Genomic DNA, 27998 nt, shown 5'->3' with positions numbered 1-27998 from the left:
TGGCCACCTATAGCAGCCTCCAGGACAAGCACCTGGTGGGTTACTTCAACAACACCCGCATGAAAAAACACCTGAGGAGGGCCGGACTGGTCACCAGGCGCGGTGAGCTGGTCACCGAGTCCACCTACCGGCTCAACATGGCGCGAAAGGAACACCAGCGCCATGTCAGGGATCTGATGGCTCAAGCTATCGTCCACAAGACTCTTGATCTGGAGAGACAGAGGCAGGCAGACATCAAGCAGAAGCTGGAGGAGATTTCGAAAGTGGAGTTGGTCAGGAGAGTCAGGGTAGGATGAAATATTCTCACCATTTCCTGTACAGTATTTATGTAATATGAATGAATAAGTACACTGTAGAAGCCATACAAATGTACATGTAACCTCAGAGCATGGCAGAAGAATAGAACATAAAGATCTTAAATTGAGAAATTTAATAAGAAATAGAGAAGAATTAATTACTTAGTGCATACTCTACACTGTACGGTACTTGATATACGCGTAATGCATACATGTATATGACTTTTACATACATGTACCTTTTTGTGTCAGTTGTGATAATATGATGTTTTATGTGATATATACTGACTCAATAGGAGCTTGACTTTAAAATTGATGACTCTGTTCAATAAGAATTACATGCAATATTTAGATTGTTTCTACACTTTCTTTATATTATTCCTCAAACGTTGATTTATTCAGTTTTTATGAATGAATTGCTACATTAGATTACAAAGAAATTTTCAATTTTAACAATTTCAAAATCACACTAAATGAATGAATCACACAAATGAGCATTGCTTAATATTATATGATTCAGTCAAGTTGGCCCTTATTGTCAAATCTATAGAAAAATGAAATATTGTATAATTCAAACAATAAAAAACAAAAGAAATAGTGAGTGAGGGACATCATCGACTGTCTCATTCGAGTTGTGCATATCACTGTTTTGTGAAAAATAAGCAAAACTTTAAAATGTCATAACTTTCTTATTTTATATCCGATTTTGATGAAATTTTCAGCGTTTTACTAGTTTGATTTTTCTCTATTTATTCAAATCAACATTTTTCTGGGGGTTGACTTGACCTTTAACTTGACTTGACCTTTAAGTACAAGTAATGTTGGTCTTGCCATCATCAAATTCTTCCCTAAAAAAATAAAAAGAATCCGTCCACCCTCCACGCAACATGCATGCATGTAATTTTACAAGACATTTAAAATAGTCAAGTTGGAACAAGTACTATCAGAAGGAACGACCGGAAGTCTCGACAGGCTTGCCTTCTTCTTCCGTACACTGATGATGATGATGATGATGATGATACTTTTGGTAGCTAATTTTGTGATAGGATAAACGGGTACGGTTTATAGTCCGTTACTTACGGTAGTTCACCTCCGTTCAATTATTTCAGATGGATAGAGGAAGGAAAGGGGATGAAGATATCACCCAATACTTGAGCCCAAGGGGGAGACCTAAATCTGCTTACAACAGCCAATCAAGACAGCCACAGCCACCTCGTAGTGGAGGGAGGCCATCTACTGCACCAGCCAGACAAAGGCCATCATCTAAGAGAGCGGTGAGTAAAAATGATTCATTTCAAATAAAACATACGCGTAATTGAGTTTGCATGTAACCATACCATTTATGAATATATATGTCAGTTCTAACTTTCTAGACCTGTATGCTGTACCGGTTTTGCCCCTTTGGTTTTAGTGCAATTCACATAGTGCATAATACAGAGTCTGAAGTAGTGAGACTATAGCTGTATGTAATATAGCTGCCTCTACCAGACAGAAAGATTGCCATCTACCAGACAGAAAGATTGCCATCTACATGTACTCTTCGCTCTAGACATGGTATAATTGGTTAAAGAGTCAAATATTAGTCTGTACTTGCAGACTAGTTTTGTACCCCATAATGATTTGTTTATCTCTTTTTATCTCATACAATCACGATCACATACAGATGGAAACAAAAAAATGAAGAAAATTACATGTAAAAAATTGCAGCTAGCAAAAGGATACTTCTCTTGTGTTGCATAATGTACCAGAATAGAATGTCTGTTTTAATACTTTTTTGTCGGTTTTAATTCTTGATATAGTATGGTATATGTTTAACTGAAAACCATTTCATGAAACAAATGGTCAGTAATTTTTTCACTGACTATTATAAACTGTCATATCCTTGCTGAATGGCTCAGAGCAAATTTGACAGTGTAAAAGCACTGTATAAATGTATATTAATGTACATGAAGTTAAATTGTATGGTATACGTTAACATGTATGCAATATATCTGTTTATTTAATAGGGTGTGGTATATGTTGACCAGGATGGGTTCCCTGTACATCGTGAATCTGCTAGGTCAGACAGATCTGATACAAGCAGTAATGGTGAAGTCGACTCCCCTGCACTCAGAGAGGTAATTATATTTTCAAATAACACATTGCATGAAATGAATAGAAGATAGTCAACAAAAAGAAGGTTTTTCATTCGTCACATTCATTCAATTTCTACAACTGACCTTCAAAATGTAAATGATAATGGGAAAGTGGTTTCCAGGATAAACTTTCATTATCCAAAGGTAAAAGTATAATATCTACTACAGTATATGTATGTATGCATAATATTCCGTCATTTTCTATATTGATGAACAAAAATTAACAAAATGAAATTGAAATAAAAATTGGAAGTGTAAATATACATTTGAGCATCTATCAACCAAACAGAGAAGACTAAATTCTATGTCTTTAAATAAAATGTTTCAGTGAATTGATTTCAGATCGTCTTTTTTTTTCTTCTCTCCAGTTGGACCCTAAGATTTTACACAGGATCTCTTTGAACCTGAGACCTGATGAGAAAGAAGGTCTCTCTCCATACTCCCCAGACGTGACCCCGCGACCCCCTGCGGCCAGGTCAAAGGGTCAAAGATCACCAAGGAACAAGACTGGAGGCGGAGTAGTCTCCAAAAATGGCCGGGGCTATAGGCCCAGATCGAATAAGGTAAATTTTATTACAGATTGTTGGTAAGATATTGAAATGTTCAACAGATTAGGATATTTTTTTTTGTAGAGTAGGTCACAGAATACTATATTTTATACCATAGGAGTGCTGATGATTTAATAAGTATTAGGTTTCATGAGGTCTAAGGTCACAGAAGTCATCAATACCTGAATACCAATTCTACATTCTTCTGATATCAAACCTAAAAGAACCGTTTGAGGTTTCAACTTCAAACTTGGCTCATATATGCATGCAGATTCCTCTAATACTTTAGCCTGCCTATAAGGACCACCAAAGGTGGTCAAGAAGAATGGTCTTTATAAACATGTTTCTGTAAATACAGTCGATCCTGTCTATACAGACCACCCAATGATGATGATTAAATGGTCTTTATAAACATGTTTCTGTAAATACAGTCGATCCTGTCTATACAGACCACCCAATGATGATGATAAAATGGTCTTTATAAACATGTTTCTGTAAATACAGTCGATCCTGTCTATACAGACCACCCAATGATGATGATATAATGGTCTTTATAAACATGTTTCTGTAAATACAGTCGATCCTGTCTATACAGACCACCCAATAATGATGATAAAATGGTCTTTATAAACATGTTTCTGTACATACAGTCGATCCTGTCTCTACAGACCACCCAATGATGATGATAAAATGGTCTTTATAAACATGTTTCTGTAAATACAGTCGATCCTGTCTATACAGACCACCCAATGATGATGATTAAATGGTCTTTATAAACATGTTTCTGTAAATACAGTCGATCCTGTCTATACAGACCACCCAATGATGATGATAAAATGGTCTTTATAAACATGTTTCTGTAAATACAGTCGATCCTGTCTATACAGACCACCCAATGATGATGATATAATGGTCTTTATAAACATGTTTCTGTAAATACAGTCGATCCTGTCTATACAGACCACCCAATAATGATGATAAAATGGTCTTTATAAACATGTTTCTGTACATACAGTCGATCCTGTCTCTACAGACCACCCAATGATGATGATAAAATGGTCTTTATAAACATGTTTCTGTAAATACAGTCGATCCTGTCTCTACAGACCACCCAATGATGATGATAAAATGGTCTTTATAAACATGTTTCTGTAAATACAGTCGATCCTGTCTATACAGACCACCCAATGATGATGATAAAATGGTCTTTATAAACATGTTTCTGTAAATACAGTCGATCCTGTCTATACAGACCACCCAATGATGATGATACAATGGTCTTTATAAATAGCTGGCCTTTCTGGACAGGTCCATATAATACATGTGTCAGTTGGGGGGGGGGGGACTGTTCAAGGGAAACCAAAATAATGGTTTGCATGGACAGGTTGTCCTTCTATGCAAGTTGTTGCTAAAGCAGGTTTTCACTGTATTTTGTTCACTCAGGGTTCCCTTGCCCTCCATCGGAAGGAGCCAGCCTACCCCCATGCCACCCAGCTTCAGAGTATGTGTGATGTGACGGTGAGGTACCGTGGTACCGGCCTCAAACTTCAGTATGAGAGGGAGGATAAGAGAGACGAGATTCAAGTCTACCAGCAGCATTGCGGAGGCGAGAACCTTGTGGTGTTTCAGGGCTTTGCCGAGAAAGGGAGTAAGTATCGGGATGAATGGGGAGACATTTTATAAGGATGTTCCTTAGTTACGCACAACTTTACACACTACTGGTGACTGTTTTGGGGGCTAAATGTAAGATCTCAAATTTTCACCGTTTTAACATGAGAGTGCATTTTACCTTACATGCCTAAAAGTGGATAGTTACTTATAATCTAGAAAGATGGGATTTCAATGTAAGCTGATGGGAATCAAAATGATTAAGAATCTTATTTAAGTAGATTAGTTCTTGTTAAGAATTTACTCCATTAAAGCTTACTTCATCTTATTTAAGTTAAGTGAGGTAAAGCAGTAATGAATTATTGAAAAAGTGCATACATTGCATGCAGGCAATTAAAAATGTTATGAGCAGGTCGATTGTTATATATCTGTAAAGTGCTTAGAACTGTGTGTATGTTACATCTATGTTTACATGTACAAATTGAATATTATTATTATCATTCTTTTCTTCCAATGTCTTTTCTGTGTTTTACATTGTTATGAAAGGTGAAAAATAAAACATGTAATATCAGCTTGTGTATTATTCCTAAAATTTTTTTTTGCTTGAGATATTAATGCCTCTTTTGTGGCGATTTTCCTCCACCAGATGATCTGATCTTTGTGTCACGTCGTCACCGTGGTTACCCATTCAGCGTGACGTTCTTTGTCAACCGTGTTCAGGTTCTTCGTCTAAGTGCATGCTGTGAGTATAAGTATACTCCGGGAGCGTTGCTTGGAGGCTCAAAGGGACATTTCAAATTCATTGGGGTCCATGGATCATCTCCTTGCTACAAGTAAGTATTCAATTATTTCATGTCATATGATTTCTCAGGTAGCATTCAAGGCATCAATCTATACTTTACCACTCTCTACCCAGGTATTAAATGGGTACCCAGTAGGATGCAAAATTTAATGTTGTATATACAGCAATTGAGTATGGAAACTCACTGGATTGCTCAACAGGGAGTGGTGAAAGTGCCCACGCAAACCAAAATCCAATATTGATAGACCTATATATCAATAGCAAATATGAGAAAGAATTAAAATCAAATAAAATATTACATCCAGACGGGATGGGATGTTATAATTGATTACCTTTTTATCTTTTGTATGATAACATGTAGAGATTGTACCATTTCTGCAATTAATTCAAAGACATTTTTGGCTACCACCCTGTGAATAAGATTTAATGTTCAATTTGAAAGATTCAAGATTTTTTTTTTCAATCCAACCCAATGTTTATTTAATATAGCAAATTTTCCTTTCAGGTCCAAAGCACTCTGATTTTTTTTTCAGATTGAATTTTCAATCTTATTCACTGCATGATAGTCAGAAATATCTTTGCACATTATTCAAACTTCCCCACCAAGCCTTCAGCATCCCATTATTATATTGTTTTTGGTGTTGTTTATTCATTACTTCAGATGTCTAGTAGAAGCAGAGTTTGCGAGGAGAGAGAGGCAGCGATACAAGGACGTTCAGACGGATACTATCGTACCAGAGCCAGAGCCGGAACCAGAGCATGCGGGTATGTCTACCCAGACAGAACCGCAGGAGGATGAAGAAGATGAAGGAAGAAAAGAGGAATCAACTCAAATGGAAGAGGAAGGTGAGGAGAGTGGCAAGGGAAAGGGTGATGGGGAAACTAACAACGGCAGGAGTGAGTCTAATTGTAAGAACGGCAATGGCAGTGAAATCCCAGAGGGAGTAAACTCTGATGATGGGAATGCCAGTGATTCTAATTCCATTGGCTCTGATAAGGGAGATGCTGGGGATAGCAGTTATTCAGTTGATTCCAGTGGGAGTGATGTTACATATGGTAACAGCTTTGAAAGCTCCTCCGGTTCAGAAAACATTGAGGAAACAGGAAATGTGTCCAGTGGATCGGACAAAAAGAGAAGCGGTTTGACAAAGAAAAGAATAGATAATCAGCAGTCATCAAGGGGGAGTGAGAGTAGTAAGTGTAATGAGCCGGTGGAAAGTGTTAATACTAAAACTGGAGTTAGTAGGGTATGTGCTGAGAAAAAGAAAGTAATCAGAGGGAGGAGAGACAATGAAAGTAACCAGTTTAAAGAGAAAAACCCCGCTAAAGCTGTATCAGGTCCTAAAACAACCAAAGAAAGACGGTACAAGGGTATAATCACACAAACAACAACAAAGACAAGGAGTAAATCAAAGCAGAAAAATAATCTACCTGTATTAGACAAAGGCAAGAATGGCTCGAAAGTTAAAAAGCAAAAAACAAAGACACCATACAGTCACAATGATTATGAAAGACAGGTTTCAAATACTTCTAGTAAGGTAGAAGATAAGAAAATGGAATCGGGTGATTTGGCTAAGAGCAGAGGTCAAAGGTCAAAGGTTAAACCTGAAGGGAAACCAGGTCAGAAAGCACAGGTGAAGAGGGCAGAAAGGGGTCAAGGGGAAGGAAGGATATATCGGGTGAATTCAGAAGAAATTTTCACAGGACATTTGACCTTGGAGGGATTACAGATTAGTGATGGGGGACCATCATAGCATCAATTACACATCCTAGGGCATGTGTCATGAGGACTTTTGATTATGGTAGCTTTCATTTTGGCAATCACCATGGAAAATTTATTTGTCGTTAGCTGCAGAGCCCTGTTACCATGATGGTAGTCACCATATTGGCAAAGTTGCTAAAGTTTTTTAAGTCTTTTATGAAATGGTCCCCAAAGGAATTGCAATCACACATAATTTATATCATATTTAAGTTGATGGAATCTCGGTAGAGCCAAAATACATGGTTTCCGTGACATTATACCTCTAAAGCTGTCATCCATTTGCTGGATGAGAAAGGTTCCATCTTTGCATTTTGATGCACATTTTGACTGGACAAATGATTTTTGGCATATCATATCACAAAATTAGCCACAATACCAATATTATTTCTTTGCTAGAATCCAACCCATTACACCTTGTGAAATTGAATTCCTTAGTTTGCCAAATAGATGCATGAGGGCAAGATTAGGGAAACCCAGATTAGAGCACGAGTACCTTAGTCCATATAGAAATTTCATGTTTTAGTGACATTTCATTTTCATTATTAATTTTGCTTCATATGTGCAATAGTATTGACGTTCACGTGCATGTTTTATTAATAGATCTAAAATCACTTTGCCTTCCTGTACCAACACTCAAGCATTTATTTTGATGGCACTTGCTCATAATTAATTTCATATATCATTAGTCAAAGTATGCTGCACTTTCCCAAGCTCTTTGTTTTGTATATTGTAACAATCTTGCCTGTCTTGTCTGCATGTTCTCTAACATGTGTTCTGTGTTTCTTTATGTCCTCGTAAATCTCTCATTAGTTTGTCTCAAATGAGTTTCACTGTTTTGAATTATTTAGCAGTATAGAGCGGGGTTTTGGATTCCAATGACCCGGGTTCGATTCCCTTTCGCTGAACTAGTGCCCTTTAATAAGGCATTTATCCTCATTATTAGGTCCCTTGGAGAGGACTGTAGACCTTTGGTCCTGTGCTTGCTTGATTAGAAGCATTCATCCTTTCTTAGCAATCAGGTAAAATGTAATCACCGCCATTACCACCATACCTCATACCCAAATCAAACTTCATGTTTGCGTAGTAATGCAAAGTTAATTGGGGGGTGTCAGAAAGGCCACAATGAGCTTTTAATGTATGTAATTGTATTGCAAACTGATGCAGTTGATGTGTGATATAAGGTATCACATCATTCAATAGCATACAACACATAGACATCCAATGTACATTTATTTGTTTGTCCCTGTCCACACAATCGGATGCAAAATCCTTTAATTGCAAATATGAAAAATTAAAATGAGGAGAAAATGTATCCCCTCTTGAAAAAATTAATTACTGAAGCTGCGTAACATGTGGGCATTAGTTAATGCATGTAGTTCAAACTAAATCCATAATCTACATACATGGAAATCAAAGAATCAAAACTGTTCCAACAACGCATGTTGTTTTGCAGCCATATTGTACACATGTTTTGTGCCAAAAGCTAAATTCCATGCATTTTGAAAAGCTAAGTTTACAAGCCTTTGAAAATGAAGTATTTGTCTGTCGTAGAAACAAACAACCTACTTCACACAGTTCAAGGTACATTCAACATTCCCAATTTAGAACATACAGTGCAATGATTAATGAACCCATGCAGTTCCCTAGGCATCAGGAAAGGAAAGATAATTAAGAAGAAAAAAAGAATGAGAGCATTACGTGACAGCATGATGATGAAAAGACCTCATTAGTCTTCAGTTTGACAAGCAAAGTCTATTTCTGGAAACCAAGTCTTCGTTAATGAAGGTGGATTACTGATAGAAACAAAGAAAAAGAAAAAAAATACTGACAATTGCTACAGGATTATCATCGCTGACAAAACAAGGCCTGTATTGATATTGATAAACCTTCCAACAGTATATAGTAGTCTGTTTATTTCCAGCCAAAAGTGCATGTATGTGTTTTTACACAAAATGTTTTCAAAAAGTACTTTGATTTTTTATGATGCTTCCACAAACTGACAATTTCAGCATCATTCTTTTATTATTATTTTTTATAACTTTCTTTTCAGACATTGGGATTGAAAAGCAACTAAAATATTTTGTTTATAATAGAGGCTTAGAAATGGACTGGACAAATAGGTTGTGTGCTGAATGGATACTAATGAAATTACACCCATTAAAACCCCTCCACCCCCCCCCCAAAAAAAAAACAGAGAGAGAGTTGTTGAGAGTAAAATGATACAATCCCATGTACACAGAGATGTCTTACTATCAATGTGTATCATTCATAACAATTTCTTTCATCCATCGGTCTATTTCTGTATCTGTTCATTTATTTGCATTATTACAATGAAAAATACCTACAGTGTATCTCTATGTGCTCTTACCTTTTGAACTGCAATCACCTTATATTAATTTCACTTTGCCAACATCTATATTTCATCTTTAAATCTGAAAGTCTCTTTTAGCTTTATAATATCTGTGATCACCCTCTTGCTGCTACTCTGAACAATGAGCATTCATTTTTGTGATGTGAATTTCAAACAGTCCATGTTTTGAAATATGACACACATGCTTGCTATGATAATTAATCTTCTGTATAAAAAGAATTTGTATTTGGTTTTTGGAAAACAGTTTTATTTTCATGATTTCAGTTGTTTTTCTAGACATTTTGATGAAATACAGTTATAGATGCTTTAAAATTTTCAAATTGTAATAAGCAGTGCACAAGGAGTGCTGGATGTGGGACTTAAATATATATCTTTAAAATTCTTTGTTAATTGTTTCTATAATATTGATGTCATTTTCATCCACTCTTCACTTTGTGTATATTATCACTGAGTGGACATTAGTTTGTGTTTCAATTGAATCTGTGAATGGTATACTTGACATGTTTTTGGATATGTAGATAACTTTGTGGTGTCATTTCATACATACATGTAATTTCTTGAAAATTTATAGAAAAATGATAGCTCCCACCCCACCATGAACAGACTTTAGAACTGGAAAAAAAAGTGCTTTCAGACAAAACATAGGTCTGCAATTTTCTATAGAAAAACCTCTGATTTATTAATCTTATTGTGTCATCAATACTTTGTACTTAAAATTTTCATGCCACTGCCTGCAAAAGGTGATTGCCAGATGTTTTGTATTTAGAGACGTTCTCCTATTCTGTCCATCCCACTTTCATTCGCACTATGACTCAAACTCTATCAGATGGATCAACTTCTACTTCTACTTGTTTCATGTTTGTACATATCTCTGGCTTTTGAAAGCTTTAAAATTTTTAATTGACATGATATTATTTATTGATTCAGCAGCTGATATCAAATCCAATTAATACCTGGTTATAGTGGTATATATAACAGTTGCACTATTCTCTAACAGCACTTTATTAGTCCATTCTGTTCATAATTGTTATATACTCTATCATTTCATTATAAAACTAAAACAGGCCATAACATAATAGGATCTATGCTTTGAGAATTTTGTCTGTATAACTTTCCATTTCCTTTCAAGCTGAAACTCTTATTGATGTGAATTGTATCAAAGTTCTATCTGTGTGTTATTAACACTGTACTTTTTTCAAACTTAATATATTTGAAAAGATATAATGGGTCTATCTTTTCCTTACTTTTGTTTTGATCATCATTTGTGATATTTTTTGCACTGTTCTTTACTCTCACTTTTATCTTGTCTATATTTAATCAAATTGCTTGTGAATAAACACTTCATCTCAAACTGTATTATACTGTGTTTGTGTATTCATTACATAACACAATTTATCTTTTTTTTCTCCTTTTAATGTGTATTTCACAGGGGAAGTTCACCTTTAAATCAATTTGGTTATAGTAAAAAACAGAAAAAATGAAAAAAAAACCACACATTGATGAAGGCTTGATGAAAGCCATCAAAAACTATTATAGAGAGATATGAATTTAATATTGTGATATCACATCTCAGTAGTTCCCTCATGTTCTGTGATGTAAATTTCATAATTCAAAATACTCCTTTATAGGTCAAGTCCACCCCATAAAAATGTTGATTTGAATCAATAGAGAAAAATCAACCAAGCATAATGCTGAAAACCTCATCAAAATCGGATATAAAATAAGAAAGTTATGCCATTTTAAAATTTTGCTTATTTTGCACAAAACAGTTATATGCACAACTCAGTGACATGCAAATGAGAGAGTCAATGATGTCCATCACCCACTATTTCTTTTGTTTTTTATTGTTTGAATTATACAATATTTCAATTTTTACCAATTGGACATTTAACCGAACCACATAATGTTAAACAATGTTCATTCCACATGTTCAGGAAGGAACAAAACTCGATTTCACATGACAAGGGGGAGAAAATCAGAATATTTCTTATTTTATATAATAACATACAAAAGAAATAGTGAGTGGGTGACATCATCAGTCCCCTCATTTGCATATCAACCAGGATGTGCATATAACTGTTTTGGGAAATTAAGCGAAACTTTAAAATGTCATAACTTTCTTATTTTATATCCGATTTTGATGAAATTTTCAGTGTTTGCTTGTTAGATTTTTCTCTTTTTATTCAAACCAGCTTTTTGTTGGGGTAGACTTGTCCTTTAAATACATTATGTAATCATGAATCATATATTTTTCAAATTGTCCAATGGTAAAAATATAGAATTCACACATTTTGCATTTCATTTTTTTTTTAAAGAAGATTTATATTAGAAGATGATATGAATGAATGGGGGGGGGGGCCTGCTTCCATGTGGTATCACAAAAATTAAAAAAAACTTCATAAATCATTTTAAAAAGCCCTCTGTTTTCCTTTGGTAATTTCTTTATTTGACATCTCTCTATTATACTTTAACCAACTTGATTTCAGTGTTAACTTTCCCCTCTTTAAACTGTCATCAAACCAATATTAACCTTTTGCACTTTTTTGTGATCAAATTGCAGAATTTATATTCCACAATGTTTGCTCCTAATGTTCTTAATTGGAAAAAAAAAAAAAAACACTTATCATTGTCAAGCAAAGCTCATGCAAACATTAACCCATATCTGATGTTTTTGCAGTTTCCCTGTATTTGGAATTCTAGCAATCACATGAAATATGACTAAAATATGAAAAATGTACTGAAAAAATTGGTGTGATTCCAATGCACTATATGGTAGTTTTCCTGAATAAAAGCTATAATTAACACGACACATTCTGAATTGGCAATGCAATGAAAATGACAAAATGACTATTTAAGAGTGCAAATTGGCAAATCCGATTACAAGTTTACTATTATTCATTCTGACTTATGTACATTCATATTTATTTTCTTTCACTAAAATTAGTAGAAAATTATGACTGTTGCCAATCTGCAGAGCCAAAGCAGATTAATTATGAACTTACATGTACATCTTCTGCACCTTTATGGGTTAAATTTCATTTCATATTTACTGAAGTCACCACTTACATGTATGTTCATTCAACTATATTGTGTAAGGTTAACAATTATTCATTTATATTTTGCCCAGTATCCCCTCCCTTGAAAAAAAAATGACTGTAGTTTTCTTTCAACCAGTTTGGAGGTTTAGGACAAATTTGTTTTTTTTTTATTAGAAAGGTTTAATCTATAAGATGCAAGTTAGAATTGAACAAAACTTTGGTGTAGGGCTTCAGATTTGAAAACTGAATATGACAACCATTTTCCCCCAAAAAATATATCACGAAACATTACAAATTCCATGAAGAAAGTCTCATTTGCATATTACGATGGCGTAATAAAACCCTGATACATTTAGTTCACTTTTACATATGTGGTTTATTGTTTGCCTCATTTAAAACAATCTTTACATACTTTATTCATTTTTTCACAAATTTGTATTGATGAATTTTAGTAACTTTTTTTTAATGATTATCAGTTACTGCTTTTTAAATAGGGTATTATTTGTTATGGTTATGTATTAAAAAAATTGTAAATATGTGATGAGATAAAAATAAGGGTATACAAATAATCTTGCACTGTAGTCATTGACAACAAAGAAAGATACAATACACAAAAATGAAACAAATAACAAAGACATGTACTTTAGATAATCATACAAAATAAGATGAATATCTAAGGAGATGGTTTTCAAGGTTATATCAAAAGTGTAATAGTGATTGGCACTGTTCCAAGTTCAGATGGGAGTTTATTCCACAGGTTGGTTGCTGTTACGTTAGCTAGAGTGTGTCAGAGAGAAGGGTGACTGTAGACTACTTGTATCATGTTTATTCCTGGCATTATATAGGTGGGCATGATGAATACTGCAACCTTAATAGTGAAAATGGCGATAAAAAGGAGTAAGCCTAATGTACATGTATATGCGAGAGATACTGGCATAAATCCTTGCGTCACACCTTTTCTTCGGGGGGGGGGGGGGTGGAACAATCAAGCGCGGATCCAACATATCCGAATTGAATGCATTTCTCCGGCCCAATGGTCTGGGGACAAAGCGGCTCTATTATGTTTATGCATGGGCCGGATACTTTCATTGTATGATGTCACTGTGAACATTAGATCACCCCCCCCCCCCCGACAATAGGTGTAACGCAAGGATTTACGCCAGTGGTGAGAGAGGAGGGGGAGAAAGCAGAAAGAGAGAGGAGTGAGAGAAAGAAAGGGGGAGGGAGAAATATATGAAAAGATTTAATGGGGGAATGTGAGAAGGTGAGAAGGTGAGAGGGAGGGAGGCGTATAGATGGAGGAAGAGAGGGGGATGTAATTGGGAATTCTAAGTCAATGGATTTCTAACAAAACTAAAAGTTAACCAATATGAAATATTATGGTTTAATGTGTAAGTACTCTTGTGGAATAGTTGCCAGAACCATGCATTGGACCCCACCCCACCCCACTGTAAAACAGCTTGGTGATGAATACAGTACTGTAGTTCAAATTACCACTGAGGAAATGTGCAGTGTTAAAAATTACATTTGCTATGAACACTGTAAACAGTATATCCTTGTGATTTTGGTTTGCAGCAAATGATGGTTACGAGGACGATGAGTTTGAAGAAGATGAAGAGCAAAAAGATGATGAAGATAAAGAGAAGGAGAAAGGTGAGTGCAAAATAATATTATTTTAGCAGAGGTGCTCTACTCTATTCTTCATATTGAGGTACTTGGTATAAATTGCATGCCTAAGAAGATACACAACTGGGGCCAAATGCTGAAATCTAATTACCCCGTCAAAAGTTAACACCAAGACTTGTGGTGAAATTGCACTTTTCCAACTTGTTTGGCCGATGCTTTCTTTGGTTATTCATCAGATTAAACATTTAAGGTGTTTTGTTTTTGTACCTTTTTCTTTTTTGCACAATGTAAAGAAAAAATCAAACTAAATGAATGATGAAAGACAGTGTTGCCTATATAAAAACTGTGGTAATACACATTTCCTCTCAAGATAAGAATTTCACAACCAAGATGTGTACCCACTTGAGATTTTATTTAGGTAAGTTGTTGCTTGTGAGAATGATTTGATTAAGGATAATGACGCATAATTATGCATGGCCGTTTCTTAAGATTTTGGGTTCCTTTGGTGGGGGGGGGGGGGGAATTACCTCCCATAGAGTGTTGTACAAAATTTAAGGGCGAGACATGTCCCCCTCCCCCCCCCCCCCCCGATTGCTGTCGAAGTGCATAATGATGATAGTACATTCATAACAGTCCTTTTTGATGATTGTGATGCTGATGATGATGATGATGACTATGATGATGATGATAATGATGATGGTAATGGTAGTGGTGAGCAGTGCAGTTGCAAGTGTAATTATGACTGTTGATAATGATGATATTGGTAATAATGTTGTCGATGATAAATGCACAGCGTGCAGTGGTAATAATTTTTTATGATGACGGTAACAGTATTGAATTACTGGTTACTGTTACTTATGTCTTTCGATACTAATTAGTACCATTTTGGTCATTCAATATCCTTTTCCACTTTCCCCTTTTTTTAATCATCATCTTACAGATTATGAATCAGATGGCTTCTCATCAGAAGTGGAGAGTGAAAAAGAGTCTATTCATGCAGAAGACAAGAAGACGGAAGACAATTATGGCGATTCTGATTTTGAGGTGGAATCTGAAAAAGAAGAGGAAGAAAAAGAAGAGCAGAAAGAAGTTGTTGTAGAGGAAGTTGAAGAGGATGATGGTGAGAAAAGTGACCTTGAGGTGGAATCTGAAAAAGAAGTAGAAGAGGAGAAAGAAGAAGAAGAGGTGGTTCAAGAAGAAAAATATGGCTCAGACAGTGAACAAAACAAGAGTGTCGTTGAAGAAGTGGAGGAGAATTTTCAAAAAGAAGATGAGGAAGAAGTAAAAGATGAACCAGAAGAAAAAGAAGATGACAAAGAGGAGGAGAGGAGTCTGTTTAGTGCATCTGAGGGAGATAACCGGCTCTTGTCTTCCGACGAAGAAGACGAGGATAAGAAGAGTCTGTTGGAGGGTCAAAGAAACTATACAGAATCTGAAGCTGATTTCAAGATTTCAAGCTCTGCTGATGAGGATGAAAAGGGAGAGAAGGCTGAGAGACAGACTTTGAAAGATTCAGATGATGAAAAAGTTGAAGATGAAAAGGAAGACAAAGCTGAGGTCAAGGAAGATGAAGACTCAGATAGGGACATCGGCCAGAGTGCCAGAGATGAGGTGGAGGAGACGGAAGAAGTGCTCGAAGAGAGTCTTACTCAAGAGGTTACTGCAGAAATGGAAGTGGATCCTCCTCCTCAAGAAGCTGTTCTTGTCCATGAAGCTACCTTGGTTAGAGAGAATGATGAGGATGATGCTGATCAAGCCGAGGAACAGACCCTGGATGAAAATACCTTGGAGCAGGAAGCACAGATTGAAAGAGATCAGGTTGAAGAAGAAGAGGAGAAGGAGGAAGTCAGCCCACAGGATGATGATGCAGGTAATGCCGAGGATGCTGAGAAGGATACCCAGAGTGTACAAGATGAGGACATGCCAGTCCAGAGTCCTGTTGAGCCTGAGATAGAGCAGTTGGAAGAGCCAAAAGATGATGCCTCAGAGGCTCAGCAAAAAGATGAAAAGGAATATCCTCAGGAAACTATGTATAGTGCTCCTGGACAAGAACATGATGAGGCAGGTGATGAAGCAACTACTGAAAGGGAAGATCCTATACCAGAAGAACAGGAAGTCCCTGAAGTTGAACAGGAAGATGTTGTTGAACAGTCACAGGACATTCAGTCAGAAGGTCCTGTAGAGACTCAACAGAAAGGTGAACCCCATGAAGAAGGTCCAAAAGATGAGGCAGATCCAGCAGATGAAGTTGCTCCCCAAGAGGCTCAGGACAGTGAGGTGCATCAAGAAGTGCCTCTTGAGGATACTGTAGATGCTCCTGTCGATGAACCAACCCAGGACAACCAAGATAGAGAGTCAGAACAAGGAATAACAGAAGAAGAAAGTGCACAGAAAAAGGAGGAGAATGAGGAAAATATTAATGATTCACGTCAAGATAAAGAAGAAATGGAGGAACAACAGGAGGCTGCAGAAACTGTAAATGATAAGGAAGAAGAGGAAAAGAAGGATGCTGAGGAGAAGGATGAAGAGCAGGAAGAGAAGAAAGAGAAGGAAGATGGATATAGATCAGACTCCAGCTCATCTAGCTCTGATTCTGAAGATGAGGAGAAACAGAAGTTGAAGCTATCTGGTTTCATTCAAGAACAGGCAACTGATTCAGTAAGTTCCAATTTAGCCTCATTTGAATTTCAATCATATATTACACAATCTAGCATGGAAGTATATAAAGCATCCAATATCATTTCTAACCTTAATTTCATTTTGAGAACAAGAAGGCCATAACATTCATATCATTTTAAGTTAAGGGTCAGTTTTGATATCAAATGCTATGAAAAGAGACCTGACATTGATAAACTTTTCTTTTTCACAGGAAACACTCTATGATTTTGCTTTGAACAATTCTGAGTGCAAACCAAGAATATTATGTTTCGAAAATGAAACAAATATCCTATAATGTGTGTTCCTACTACGAAAGGCTTTGGAATCAAGTTCATTTCTGAAAACGAAAATTTTTCTAGAACAAAACTTTTTCTTTCTATGGATAATGTGAATCAACCAAACAAAAAGAGAAAAAACAAGAATAAAAACATTAATTTCTTGTAAGTGGTATGATATAAAAATCTATTAAGGTTGTTAACGGTAGTTTTTGGGGTTTGCTTCTGTGATCCTTGCACCTTTCTGATTCACTTTCATGTTATTTGTTTGGGAGGTTTATGTGGATATTTTTATTATGAAAACACGCACCATATGTTCCTGTTTTTTCTGTTCTCTGTAAGAAAAACAGATAATCTCTGAATAGATATGATCAAAATCTTAATTCAAATGCAATAACGATTAAGATGTGTAGGCATATTCTACATGTCATGCAAAATCTGTGGTTTGATTAAAAGACTGCTCTCTTTTCATCATAAGCTTAAAAGTAAAAACCATTGGAATTTTAAACTGAGGGATATAATCCCTCACTTCAATCATGGATTAATTTCTTTGACATGTCTAATTTGCGCTAGTTCAAATACAGTAGATATGGGCTGTAATACTGGAGAGACAACTCATGGCAGTGCTATATAACATTAATTTTAATGTTATATTTCATTCTGTAAGAATGTTATGCTGGAGTTCATGCACTAATTTTTCATCCATTAACACAATTAATCTGATGATCCTTTGTATTAATGAAATCTATCCTTATATATCTATTTGTTCATATCATCATCATTTTCACAAATTCCCTGAACAAGATTTTAAAGAGAAAATATAGATTTTGTTGTGGAGGGATAGGAGTATGTGATTAAATGTGATTTTTTAAAAATACCTTGCTAATATGTTAAAATGTATATTCAATAATTGTTTGAAATTGGTTTTGGTCTCTTAGGAAATTTCATGAAAATGTAGACTATAATCTAAGGTGGACACTGCAGCTTTATCAAATATAAAGAAGGATAAGAGGGTTGACTTTGCCTTCTCATCCACTATTAGATAGTCTCAACACATCAGACACATTGCTTACAGCAAAGACGATTATCTTGCCACATCTTACTCATAACAGCAAGGATAATGGCTGCAGATTATAGGCTGAAAATGATGATGATATGACTGATTGTGTATGTGTATCATTCTTATGTGTATATCTTCTATTATTCTATCTGGGTAGAAGCCTGATAATACAGGTATTCCAGACCAGTCACATTCTAACAACAAAGAATCTCCTCTTGATAATGATCAGGTGATTTTTCTTTTCTTTTAGCTTTGCCAAATATTCATTTGCTTTATTGCTTTCTGGTCAAGGGGGTCATTGATTTTATAGACATTTCTTAGAAAATACAGCAACAATAAGAAATAAATTATTTTTTTGTGTGTGGATTCAAGAGATTGAATTGATTAATTAGTGTTAGCAAATATAATATGGAAAATGCATCATAATCTTTAATAAAGATTTCAACAATCTGCCTATGTTTAAAAACTAAGATGGCAAAATGAGGTGTGACTTTACTATAAGGTTAGTAGGAAGAATTATTATGGATTTCTTAAGGACTGAAAGTTTAGTAACATTAGTCGAGGCTGGAGGGAGTAAATCTGGTAATATAGCAAATCAAACATGTATCTTCTATTTTCTATAAATTACAAAAATGCATATGTATTGAACATTGTGTTTCTGATATAGATAGACCTTAATCTATGAATCAAAATCTTTTCAGAATTATTCCCACCCCCCCCCCTTATAATATTCTGAATATTTTGTTGTATATGGATAATTCATCTACTACCACCAAGGTCCAGCATGTTAAATTACTACGGTATAAAATATGTAAAAGAAATACATTTGGATTTATGATAAGACTCTGGATATGACTCTATTAAGGCTGTCTGTGCCATAAGCCAATGATATATATTGTGGCTGGATTTAAAAAGAATTTTAGGGATCAAATGTTGGCTATTTGTAAAGCAGTATAATCTCTCATCCTTGCACTTTCACAATATGCTTATTTTTATTTATATGACTAAGTGCACTTTAGCTGTGCCCGCATATATTTTACCAGCATTTTAATATAGATTAGACATTGCTATATCATTGCTGCTGTAATTTAGCTTGAATACATATAAAGTCTGGCACTATTCTATCCAGTCAGTTTTCTAAGTACCTGTAAATTGAATGTGCATTATTCAGGCTCAATATTTTTTTTCAGTTCCTAGTCTTTTCTTTTTGATAAACTAGTGTAGATTGCACTGTTGTTATTTTCAAATTCTCTAACAAAAATAAGTTGCCATGAAAATTAGTTACCAAACCAGTGAAATATTCTTTCTCATTTTGTTGCAAAATCACCAATATGATCTCATTACATTTATTGCCTGTTACCCCTTTTTTGTTTTGTAGGACTTCTTAAAGCTAGATTTTCTTTTTATTTAGATTATAATTTAATTATTACATACCCTTGACATCATTCCAAAATTTATTGTGTTTTGATTTTTTAAAAGGAGACAGCCTACTCTGTAGGTTTGAAATCAACTTAACACACAAATAACCACTTTTGCAGACATTTTTAAAAAACTATTTTAGTCTTCTGGATATGCACTCTAAATTCCAAGGATTTAAAATAAATCCAGATCAGCTGTGAATAGTGACCAGCCGAATTTTGAATTTATTTTAAATCTTAAGGATTAACTTTTAATCTCAAATGATTTGAATTCAAATCTTTTAGATTTATATTTGAATCAACAAGGTTTAAATCTAATATTCGGCTGGTCACTATTCACAGCCGATCTGGATTTATCTTAAGTCCTTGGAATTTAGAGTGTATATTTACACTAATGCTCTCAGACAGGAAAAATTAAATGTCTTAACAAGTCTGGACAGGAAAGAATAATCTTATTCTTTTTTCTGTTTTATTCTTTTCAATAGCGCTTTTCTCTTTCTCTTTGACTGTCTTTCTTATTCATCAACAATTGAAGTTCATCTTCATCATTTCTTTAAACTTTGTTTTTCTATCCAAATTTTCAATACTTATTTAACCTTATCAGAGTTGCTTTCATTTGGTTATCAATCCTTTTCAATTTGGTATCATTCTGTCACGCATGCAATTATCATCTGCACTCTTTATGTATATGCACACTCTTGTCCTATTGTGAGCATTTAGTAATAATCTTATAGCATGAAACATGCAATTCATCATGCAAGAATGAAGAATGGCACAAAGCACAACACATTTAGATTCAAACTATTAATTTGCATTCACACTCTAATCAAGAAAATTTCATTGATTTAAAATAAATCCAGATCAGCTGTGATCAGTGATCAATCTACCACTTAAAGTTAAACCTTAAGGATTTTTATTTAAAGTTTATAGATTTGAATTCCTATTCTTTGAGATTTAAGAATAAGTAATCAAGATTCAAATTAAGTCCAGAGTACATGTATGACTGATCACAAACCACAGCCTATCTGAATTTATTTTAAATCTTTGTACAGAATTAGAGTTTCCACAGAGGGTTTATTCTGCTATATCCTGTTTTCTGAGGACAATCTCGCATTTTTTTTTGCTTTTATAAAATTTTTGTTTTTCATGAAGCATCCTTCAGACTCAAACAAATCTCAGTTTCTTTAAATCTAATATATTTATACATATATAATTCAAGCACTGTCTTAGATTTAAACTGTTATGCATCCATAATGACCATATATTATTGCTTTTTAATTATGTTAATCATACCTCTTATTCACATTTGATATTGGCTCCTATAATCTTTGACAATCAAGGAGGGAATTTACCAAAACCTAGTGTTCTCCTCTTACATCAGGTTTTAACTTATCTACTGAGTCCATATAGAATTAAATCGTCTAAACTAACATAATTTAAAAATGAATCGAAATTCAGAATTGATAATATCTTCATTGCCCAAAGCATTTGGTCTTAAATAATTGCCCATTGAAAATTCAATAATCCAAGTTGGTTTTAGGTAATTCCTTCAAAAGGAATGTTTTTGAAACTTTACAAATAAACTTATTTGCGTAATATATAATCGGTGAGCTGTTCGAGTATTGTTTCTCAAATTTAACAAATTTGAGGACTTTCTAGATACAGCTTTATATTACAATTATGGCAATGCTGCCAATACTGTCTGAAATTAGATAACTCTTTCTAGGCAAGAAAGGGTTGCTACTTTAACTGACATGTCTTGAGCTGTCATCGAATCAATTTTTTAGATTCATGTACAAAGTTTTAACAGTCTACCCTCAAAATAAAAGCTAACATCCATTGATATTCTTTTTGTGGATAGTCCTTTTTGCCAAGCTTGCCCCTACTTAGTTAGAATATATCTTCTGGAGATGAATATTAAAATAAGTTTTGAATCAATTTGTTGACAGTCTTACAGTCGACTTGCTTTGAACATGAATGAGAAGAGCCTTGGTAGTGATCAGGCCGAACAGATAGCCCAGGCCTTGCTCGAAGACCCCAAGTACAAATCTATTGAATATCTTCTGTAAGTTCAGAACAATTTTTAATTATTCCTTGTAGATTAGAACGTAGAATAGTTCTTTCTCCAATTTTTTTTCACCAAAACTTACTCTTTGAGAGACTTCATGATTGATAGATATTTACAAACTCTGAACTAAATCTTTCAAGGGATTTTAAAATGCAAGTCTTTTTTATGATATCATGCATTTGTATTTGTGCTCTCTTTTTCCTTAGATTTAAAGTTTGTGCATCATCTTCAGTTGTTTAATAAAGCAGAGTGAACTTATTTTTTTCACTTTTGCTATGTTAAGTTCACTACTTTGAGTGATATTTATGGATCGTTTTGATAACGGATGCTAAGCAGAGACTTTATCCTTACTCTATAAAGAAAATTAAAACAAATGAATGTTGGAAATTTGGAAAAGCACTTGCATTTGTTTGCTGTGTGGAGGAAACATGTATATTAACCTTTTTTCCGAACTTCAAATGCTGTTTTGAGATATCTTTGTGGGATAAAGCTCATTCGTACACCTTTTTGCCATGAGTCATGTTATCATTTGTGCATGCAAACTGCATGATTTTATATCCCATCTGGCATTGTGGCAATTGATATTGCTTTGCAAAAAGGTGTCCATTCACTGTGCTCAAAATACAAATGATTTTTTTTTTACCAATATCAGTTGTGTTCTAAGTTGTTTTTTTTTAACATCCCATGGAATGTTATCTACACAAATGCTTAAATCATGGTATTGATGTATGTAAGTTATTGATTTTATGTTCTTTCATCCAATAGAATTGTAATTCTGTACACAGCATGTTCGTTTACATCGATCTCCACGCATGATGTTGTGATTTACACACTTGTATTGAAGTTATGAAGTAATCTTGGTAAAGCATTTGCCAAGATGAACTGCCTTGACAAACAATGACAAAGAGGAAAATATGACTTGTGTCTTAAATGCTAACTTATTCCATTTTTATTCCCACCTCAGACTCCGCGCTAATCCACTAGAGGACAAAGGTATATCAGCCATCATGCGATCCTTGATAACCCTACACCATCAGATCCCTGAGGCAACAGAAGATGCAGAGGAACAACCTAAGACAGGGATAAAATTGACACACCTAGACCTAGGAGACACCAAGATCACTAATAAGGGAATTGTGGATGTCGCAGACTTCCTCAAACTACCCACAAACATCACCAACGTCAACCTCAGTGACAACTCCCTGGGACGGTCCGGTTGCAAGGCCCTTGCCGCTGGCCTCAGATGCAACAAGAGCCTGTCAACTCTCAGTATAGAGTATGCAAGTCTGGGAGACAGCGGTTGCAGGGAGATCATTGAGGCGATACGTGACCATCCCACGCTTTGTGAGCTGAATCTGGAAGGGAATGGTATCACCGATGAGAGCGCCCGTGCCCTTCTGCAGCTGGTGAAGGATAACAGTGTCTTAACCTCGATCAACTTCGTAAGGGATAATCAAGTCACGCAAGAACTGGCTGAAGAGATTGAGGAGATCTTGAAAACTGGAGAGTTCATCTGGTAACTGATTATTACAGGATTGCTATCGATCTTATTCATGTGTGAATGTTACCTGCTCAATAGCTGATGTAAATGTCTAGACAAAAAAAGCTGAATATCAAGACAAGAAACATTGTTCGTGAGCAACACATGCATTTAAAGAGAAGTGAATAGTTGCCTGCACGGTATGCAAATTGTGATAAAGGCAAGTATGTCAGAGAACACTTCCCTTAGTTTTTATTTTATCTGACATAATTTTTTTTTGGTCTTGGCAAATTGGTCCTTAATTTAATAGCATTTTCATATCTTATGAAGATAGTGTATATGCCTACTATCACAGATGGTGACAATATTTCATTCCCATCTTCTTAGACTTGGTTCGTTGCAGGCTTGCAGAATTATTGAGTCTGTCTTCCGGAAGATGTCAAACAACTTCCCAATGTCAAAGAATCTGAGAGGGAGGTGATCTTTAAAGGATTTGATGATGGTATGGATAACATATGGGGAGGTTTTATGGCTCACCTTGTGTTGGGTACTGAAAAGGATGGTGGAATAAATTCCCTCAATGTCAAGCTTATTGGAGTGTCAAGCCTCATCATCTCATCACCTCTTCATCTGCTTTTAGCTGTCATCTAGCCTACAGTTCTTTCAAGGGCTTTACCCAATCTCACAAAGTAATTCTCTCTCCCCCCCTCTTTTTCTCTTTTGTGTCTCTCAAATTCCACTCCATTGCTTTTTTTTCATTTCTCATTTGATATTTTTATTCTGCCATAGTGCTTCCCAGTACTAACTACACAAGAACCATAAACCTCCTCAACATTAACATGAGGGTATACATATATATTTTTACTATGTCCAAGTTATTTTTGTATGTTAATGAAACTGTAATGACTTACATGTACTGACTGAAAATCGTAGGACCATGTAAGGCCTTTTGACCTGATGTAATCTAGCGTATACATGTAATTTTAGAGTGCAATTTCTGTATCATAAACCTGTCTGAGTATGTTGGGGGATTCTAAGTTAGTGTATTATATATATGTTCATTGGTTAATGCGTGTATATTTTTAAAGGCAATTTCAGGCATGATTTTTAATACTAATCAAATGGAAAAATAGCATGTTCAGTTTGATATGATTATCATCAAGGTTCTATTTTAAGTAGATTTTAATTGCAATTCAAATTGAGAAGTTGCAGTTGTGATTGATGATGATTTAAGAGTATACTGTAGGTTAGATCAGGGATGTGTTCTCCCTCTAACGTCCCTGGTTAGATACGGATAAAATCAACCTGTATATGTATATATAGAGAGAGACATCTTCGAAGTGAAATCTGTAGTTTTAAATGCTACCATATATTATTATGTATGATCATTTCAGAGAGACTCTTCTCTATCCTGTCTTATTGAGAGGGAGAAGAGAAGAGAAGAGAAGAGGAGAGAGGTAGAAAGAGGGGGGGGGGGTGAATGAAAGAGAGTGAGAGAAAGAGAATGAGAATAATTAATTATCAAACCTTGACTAGTTGACAACTAGTATTTGATATCAGATTACATCTATATATTTTACCTTGATATAGCTTTGTCTTCAAAACTAAAATAACAAGTACATCTATGTTTGCCTATGAATTAACAATGATTCCTTTAATTATGTGTGTGATAGAATAAAGTACTTCACACTCTTTCCACCTTGAAACTAAGAAACATATATGGTAAAGAAATATCTCCTTTATTGTAAAAAGAAATTAACAAAATATATTTCAATGTAGATGTGAGATAATTGCTTGGGCATTTTCTGTACAGGTATGGAGAATATGTATTTTTCAATTGTACTTTATCCTCTTGATATTTTTATTCATAAATGACTATAGTCACTTTCATATTCATCAGCAGTTGCAAGTAGTAATGTACATATAATGATTGTTATTTGTTAATTATGAATGCATATAAACATACTTGGATAATTGTTATTACAATATTTTATTGAAATAGATCTGTGATATAGAGAGAGGTTGCTACATGTTAATCACCTAAATGAAGCTGTAATTGTGGTTTGTTTACTTTGTTATATCTGTAAAATATTGGAGTTTGTACAGATCTGGTACAGAAATTGATATCATCATTAATTGTATGTGGCCAAACAAAATTCTTCGCACATTGTATGGCTTTGCAAGATATTGAAATATATATTTTCTATACATTTTACTAAGGAATGTTTAGTTTTACAATATTCAAGCATGTTTTATGTTAACCATAATGTTCACACGAGAAGAAGAATGAGCAGAAATGCAGTCAGAATTAAATTCTCTCTTTTGTTTTACCGTACTTTAAACAAGTGAATGCATTCCAGATATTCGGACCAATTCATGGGTCCAGACCTAATGTTTTGCTTGAAAAAAGCTTGATGTACATTGGAAGAAGAAAACATTTTACTGCAAATGAAGAGCATTCTGAATGTACTCTGAATAATGATGATCTGTATTCAAACAACATTCCAACAACAATAATTCAAAACAATTTGATTTCATTGGAAGCATAATTGAGATTGTTAAAAAAGAAATTGTAAATTTAAATCCATCATTCTGGATATTTCTGCCTAGTTTCTGCTAATTCTGAATTGATGTTATGAAGCCTTTGCTACTGAGCTTACTATAGAATACACTTCTACAGGCTTATAATGCAGCATTTAGGTATAATGTGTGTGTGATTTTAGTATGCTGCATGATGTGTGATCATAATGTTTTTGATGAACCTTTTCTTCAAATTTTTCATTATCAGTTGGAGTGAATTTGATTATAAGAATGCTAAGAACTTGATATTTTGATTCATTTGTATGATTCTGATAAGTACATGTGTATTTCTAATAATGTATGGTCATGTGTATGTATATTCTAGTGTTATTTTGTTAGTAAAGCAAAGAAATTGAATACTAGTACATGTTTATAAAAAATTTGAGAGATGTGGGGATTTTAACATCGTACAAGAAGTGAAATCATTCTGGAGGCTAATGTACTAATATGAAAATGAATTATTGAAGTTGTTCAGCTTAACGCGATTGAATGATTTATCAAATAGATATATCAAATTGATTATCACAATAGGCTATTTTAAGCTGTCATGGTTGTGTCTATCTGTGCATGTATCTGGCGATTTGAATGAAAAATAAAGTCAAAGATTGAAAGAAAGATGCCTATTTGTGTACAGCAGTTTGATCAAAATCCACAACTGCACATACTGTAACTAATACCTGATGGCACAAACTGTATGATATTGTATTATCAATGTATTACTTTAGAAGCACAGTATCCTAATCACCCTTTGGATTTAATAATCACTCCTTTTTCTAAACTAATCTTAATGCAAATCCTATTTTGTAAGCCTGCGTGAGTTTGTTAGTCACTTGATATTTCCATACACTCACCAAAATGTTGTTCTTGTTATAACTCTGATAGTATACTGATTTGCAATGGGCTGTAGTTGACTGTTGTGTTGTTTACCAAAGTTACTGGTCAAACTCAAATTTACTCTCATCTCTTCATGCATTCAATTAAAAAAGGCAATTAAATCAAATATGATGGGATGATGCAAAACTTACATTCATATGTCATTTCAGGATAAAGTTCAGGCTTTAAAAATTGGCATTGTCTCTCTATATGTCATTTGCATAGTGTACTTTTTTTGAAAAAAATAAAATATCTTAATATTTTAATGCTAATTTCTGATATGAAACTCACGCTATTCATGTTACCAAGTGTATACATTACAATTTATATTTTTCAAATTGAATTCATACAAAATGCCTTCCGATGGTGCCTTATGAATGATATTCATATTTTCTTGGAAAAGAAATATAAATATTATTATTATTTACATAGGGAAATCCTGGGAAATTAACATTTTTGGACAGGGATGTATAAAGTTGGAAAGTAAATGGCTTATAGAATTTTCAGAACAATTTCTGAAAACAGAGTGATCCCTTTCAGTTGAAAGTAAGAGTCTTTTTTAGCATTGTTTATCATAAAATTGTGTTCGGGTCCATCAAAAAACAAACCACAAGTGAATCTTCATTTCCTTTTTTTCTGTAAAAGTTTATTAGTTTCTAAATTAATTGTATCTAGTTGCATCCAGAGTGACATCACTCCATCAGGAAAACAAGGGTGCTGTACATTTGTACTGACACACAAGTTTATTCCCACCCCCTTTCATCACATGAGAAATAGGGGATGGTATAGTCTCTCCCCTGTCCCTTCCTCTACCATCACCTTTAATAGGTTCGGGCCCTGGGTCGTATTTTTAAGACTGACTCCACCTTACTTCTTCTTATATCATTGAACAATGTTAGTAATGTCAATTACTGTATTAGCATTACCCTTTTTTCCCATGCAGATTTGCCTCTATTTGCATTATAAGATTAACATAACCATACAAGTGTGGGATTTTATTGCAATGAGTTTTTATACTTTTTTGTTCTTTTATGCAAGCTCTGTACTAAACACTGCTTTACTGTTTGAATTATGTGACATTTCTAAAGCAAAACGTGCACTTATTGATTTATCCGTCCAACTACTATCTCACAATATATTTCGTCTTTCTGTGTTTACTTTCTCACAAGCAAATTTGTTATTAGAGCATAGTGATCAAAGAATAATAAATTAGAACAAAATGCCATATAATTATCTTTGTTTATTTGCACATGTCTTCTGTATATTTTCTATGCTTAATGATGATCTTTATGCAAATTAACCAACTTTCAAGTATGGGGTAAAAGGAGAGTTAAAGAGTAGGGATTTGAGATGCAGAGAATACGGTTGGCCTATAAGGGCTGGTGTAAAAGAAAAGAACA

At 34.5% G+C, this 27998-nt stretch overlaps 1 protein-coding gene across 1 annotated transcript; it reads left to right on the top strand.

The window, feature by feature from the left end:
* LOC129260043 (glutamate-rich protein 3-like) lies at positions 1 to 27828 on the top strand. Its single transcript, XM_064099204.1, has 12 exons — positions 1 to 287; positions 1406 to 1570; positions 2303 to 2413; positions 2800 to 2994; positions 4423 to 4627; positions 5234 to 5420; positions 6051 to 6235; positions 14136 to 14213; positions 15127 to 16844; positions 18337 to 18408; positions 21547 to 21662; positions 22630 to 27828. Exons 1-12 carry the CDS (start codon positions 60 to 62, stop codon positions 23183 to 23185), a joined length of 3816 nt encoding a protein of 1271 aa, XP_063955274.1. The 5' UTR covers positions 1 to 59; the 3' UTR covers positions 23186 to 27828.
* Positions 27829 to 27998: the final 170 nt, after the last annotated feature.

Source organism: Lytechinus pictus, chromosome 1 (assembly GCF_037042905.1).
Source record: "Lytechinus pictus isolate F3 Inbred chromosome 1, Lp3.0, whole genome shotgun sequence".
NCBI classification, from domain to species: Eukaryota; Metazoa; Echinodermata; class Echinoidea; order Temnopleuroida; family Toxopneustidae; genus Lytechinus; species Lytechinus pictus.
Note: the sequence above shows the minus strand (reverse complement) of the source record. Positions and strands in the feature narration are given on the sequence as shown.

What these genes read in the sequence shown, in the direction of transcription:
- LOC129260043 (XM_064099204.1), top strand. Translation starts at nt 60, where the DNA reads ATGAAAAAACACCTGAGGAGGGCCGGACTGGTCACCAGGCGCGGTGAG. An exon ending in AAGAACAGGCAACTGATTCA is followed by an intron (nt 16,845 to 18,336) that starts GTAAGTTCCAAT and finishes CTATCTGGGTAG; the next exon opens with AAGCCTGATAATACAGGTAT. An exon ending in CTCCTCTTGATAATGATCAG is followed by an intron (nt 18,409 to 21,546) that starts GTGATTTTTCTT and finishes ATTTGTTGACAG; the next exon opens with TCTTACAGTCGACTTGCTTT.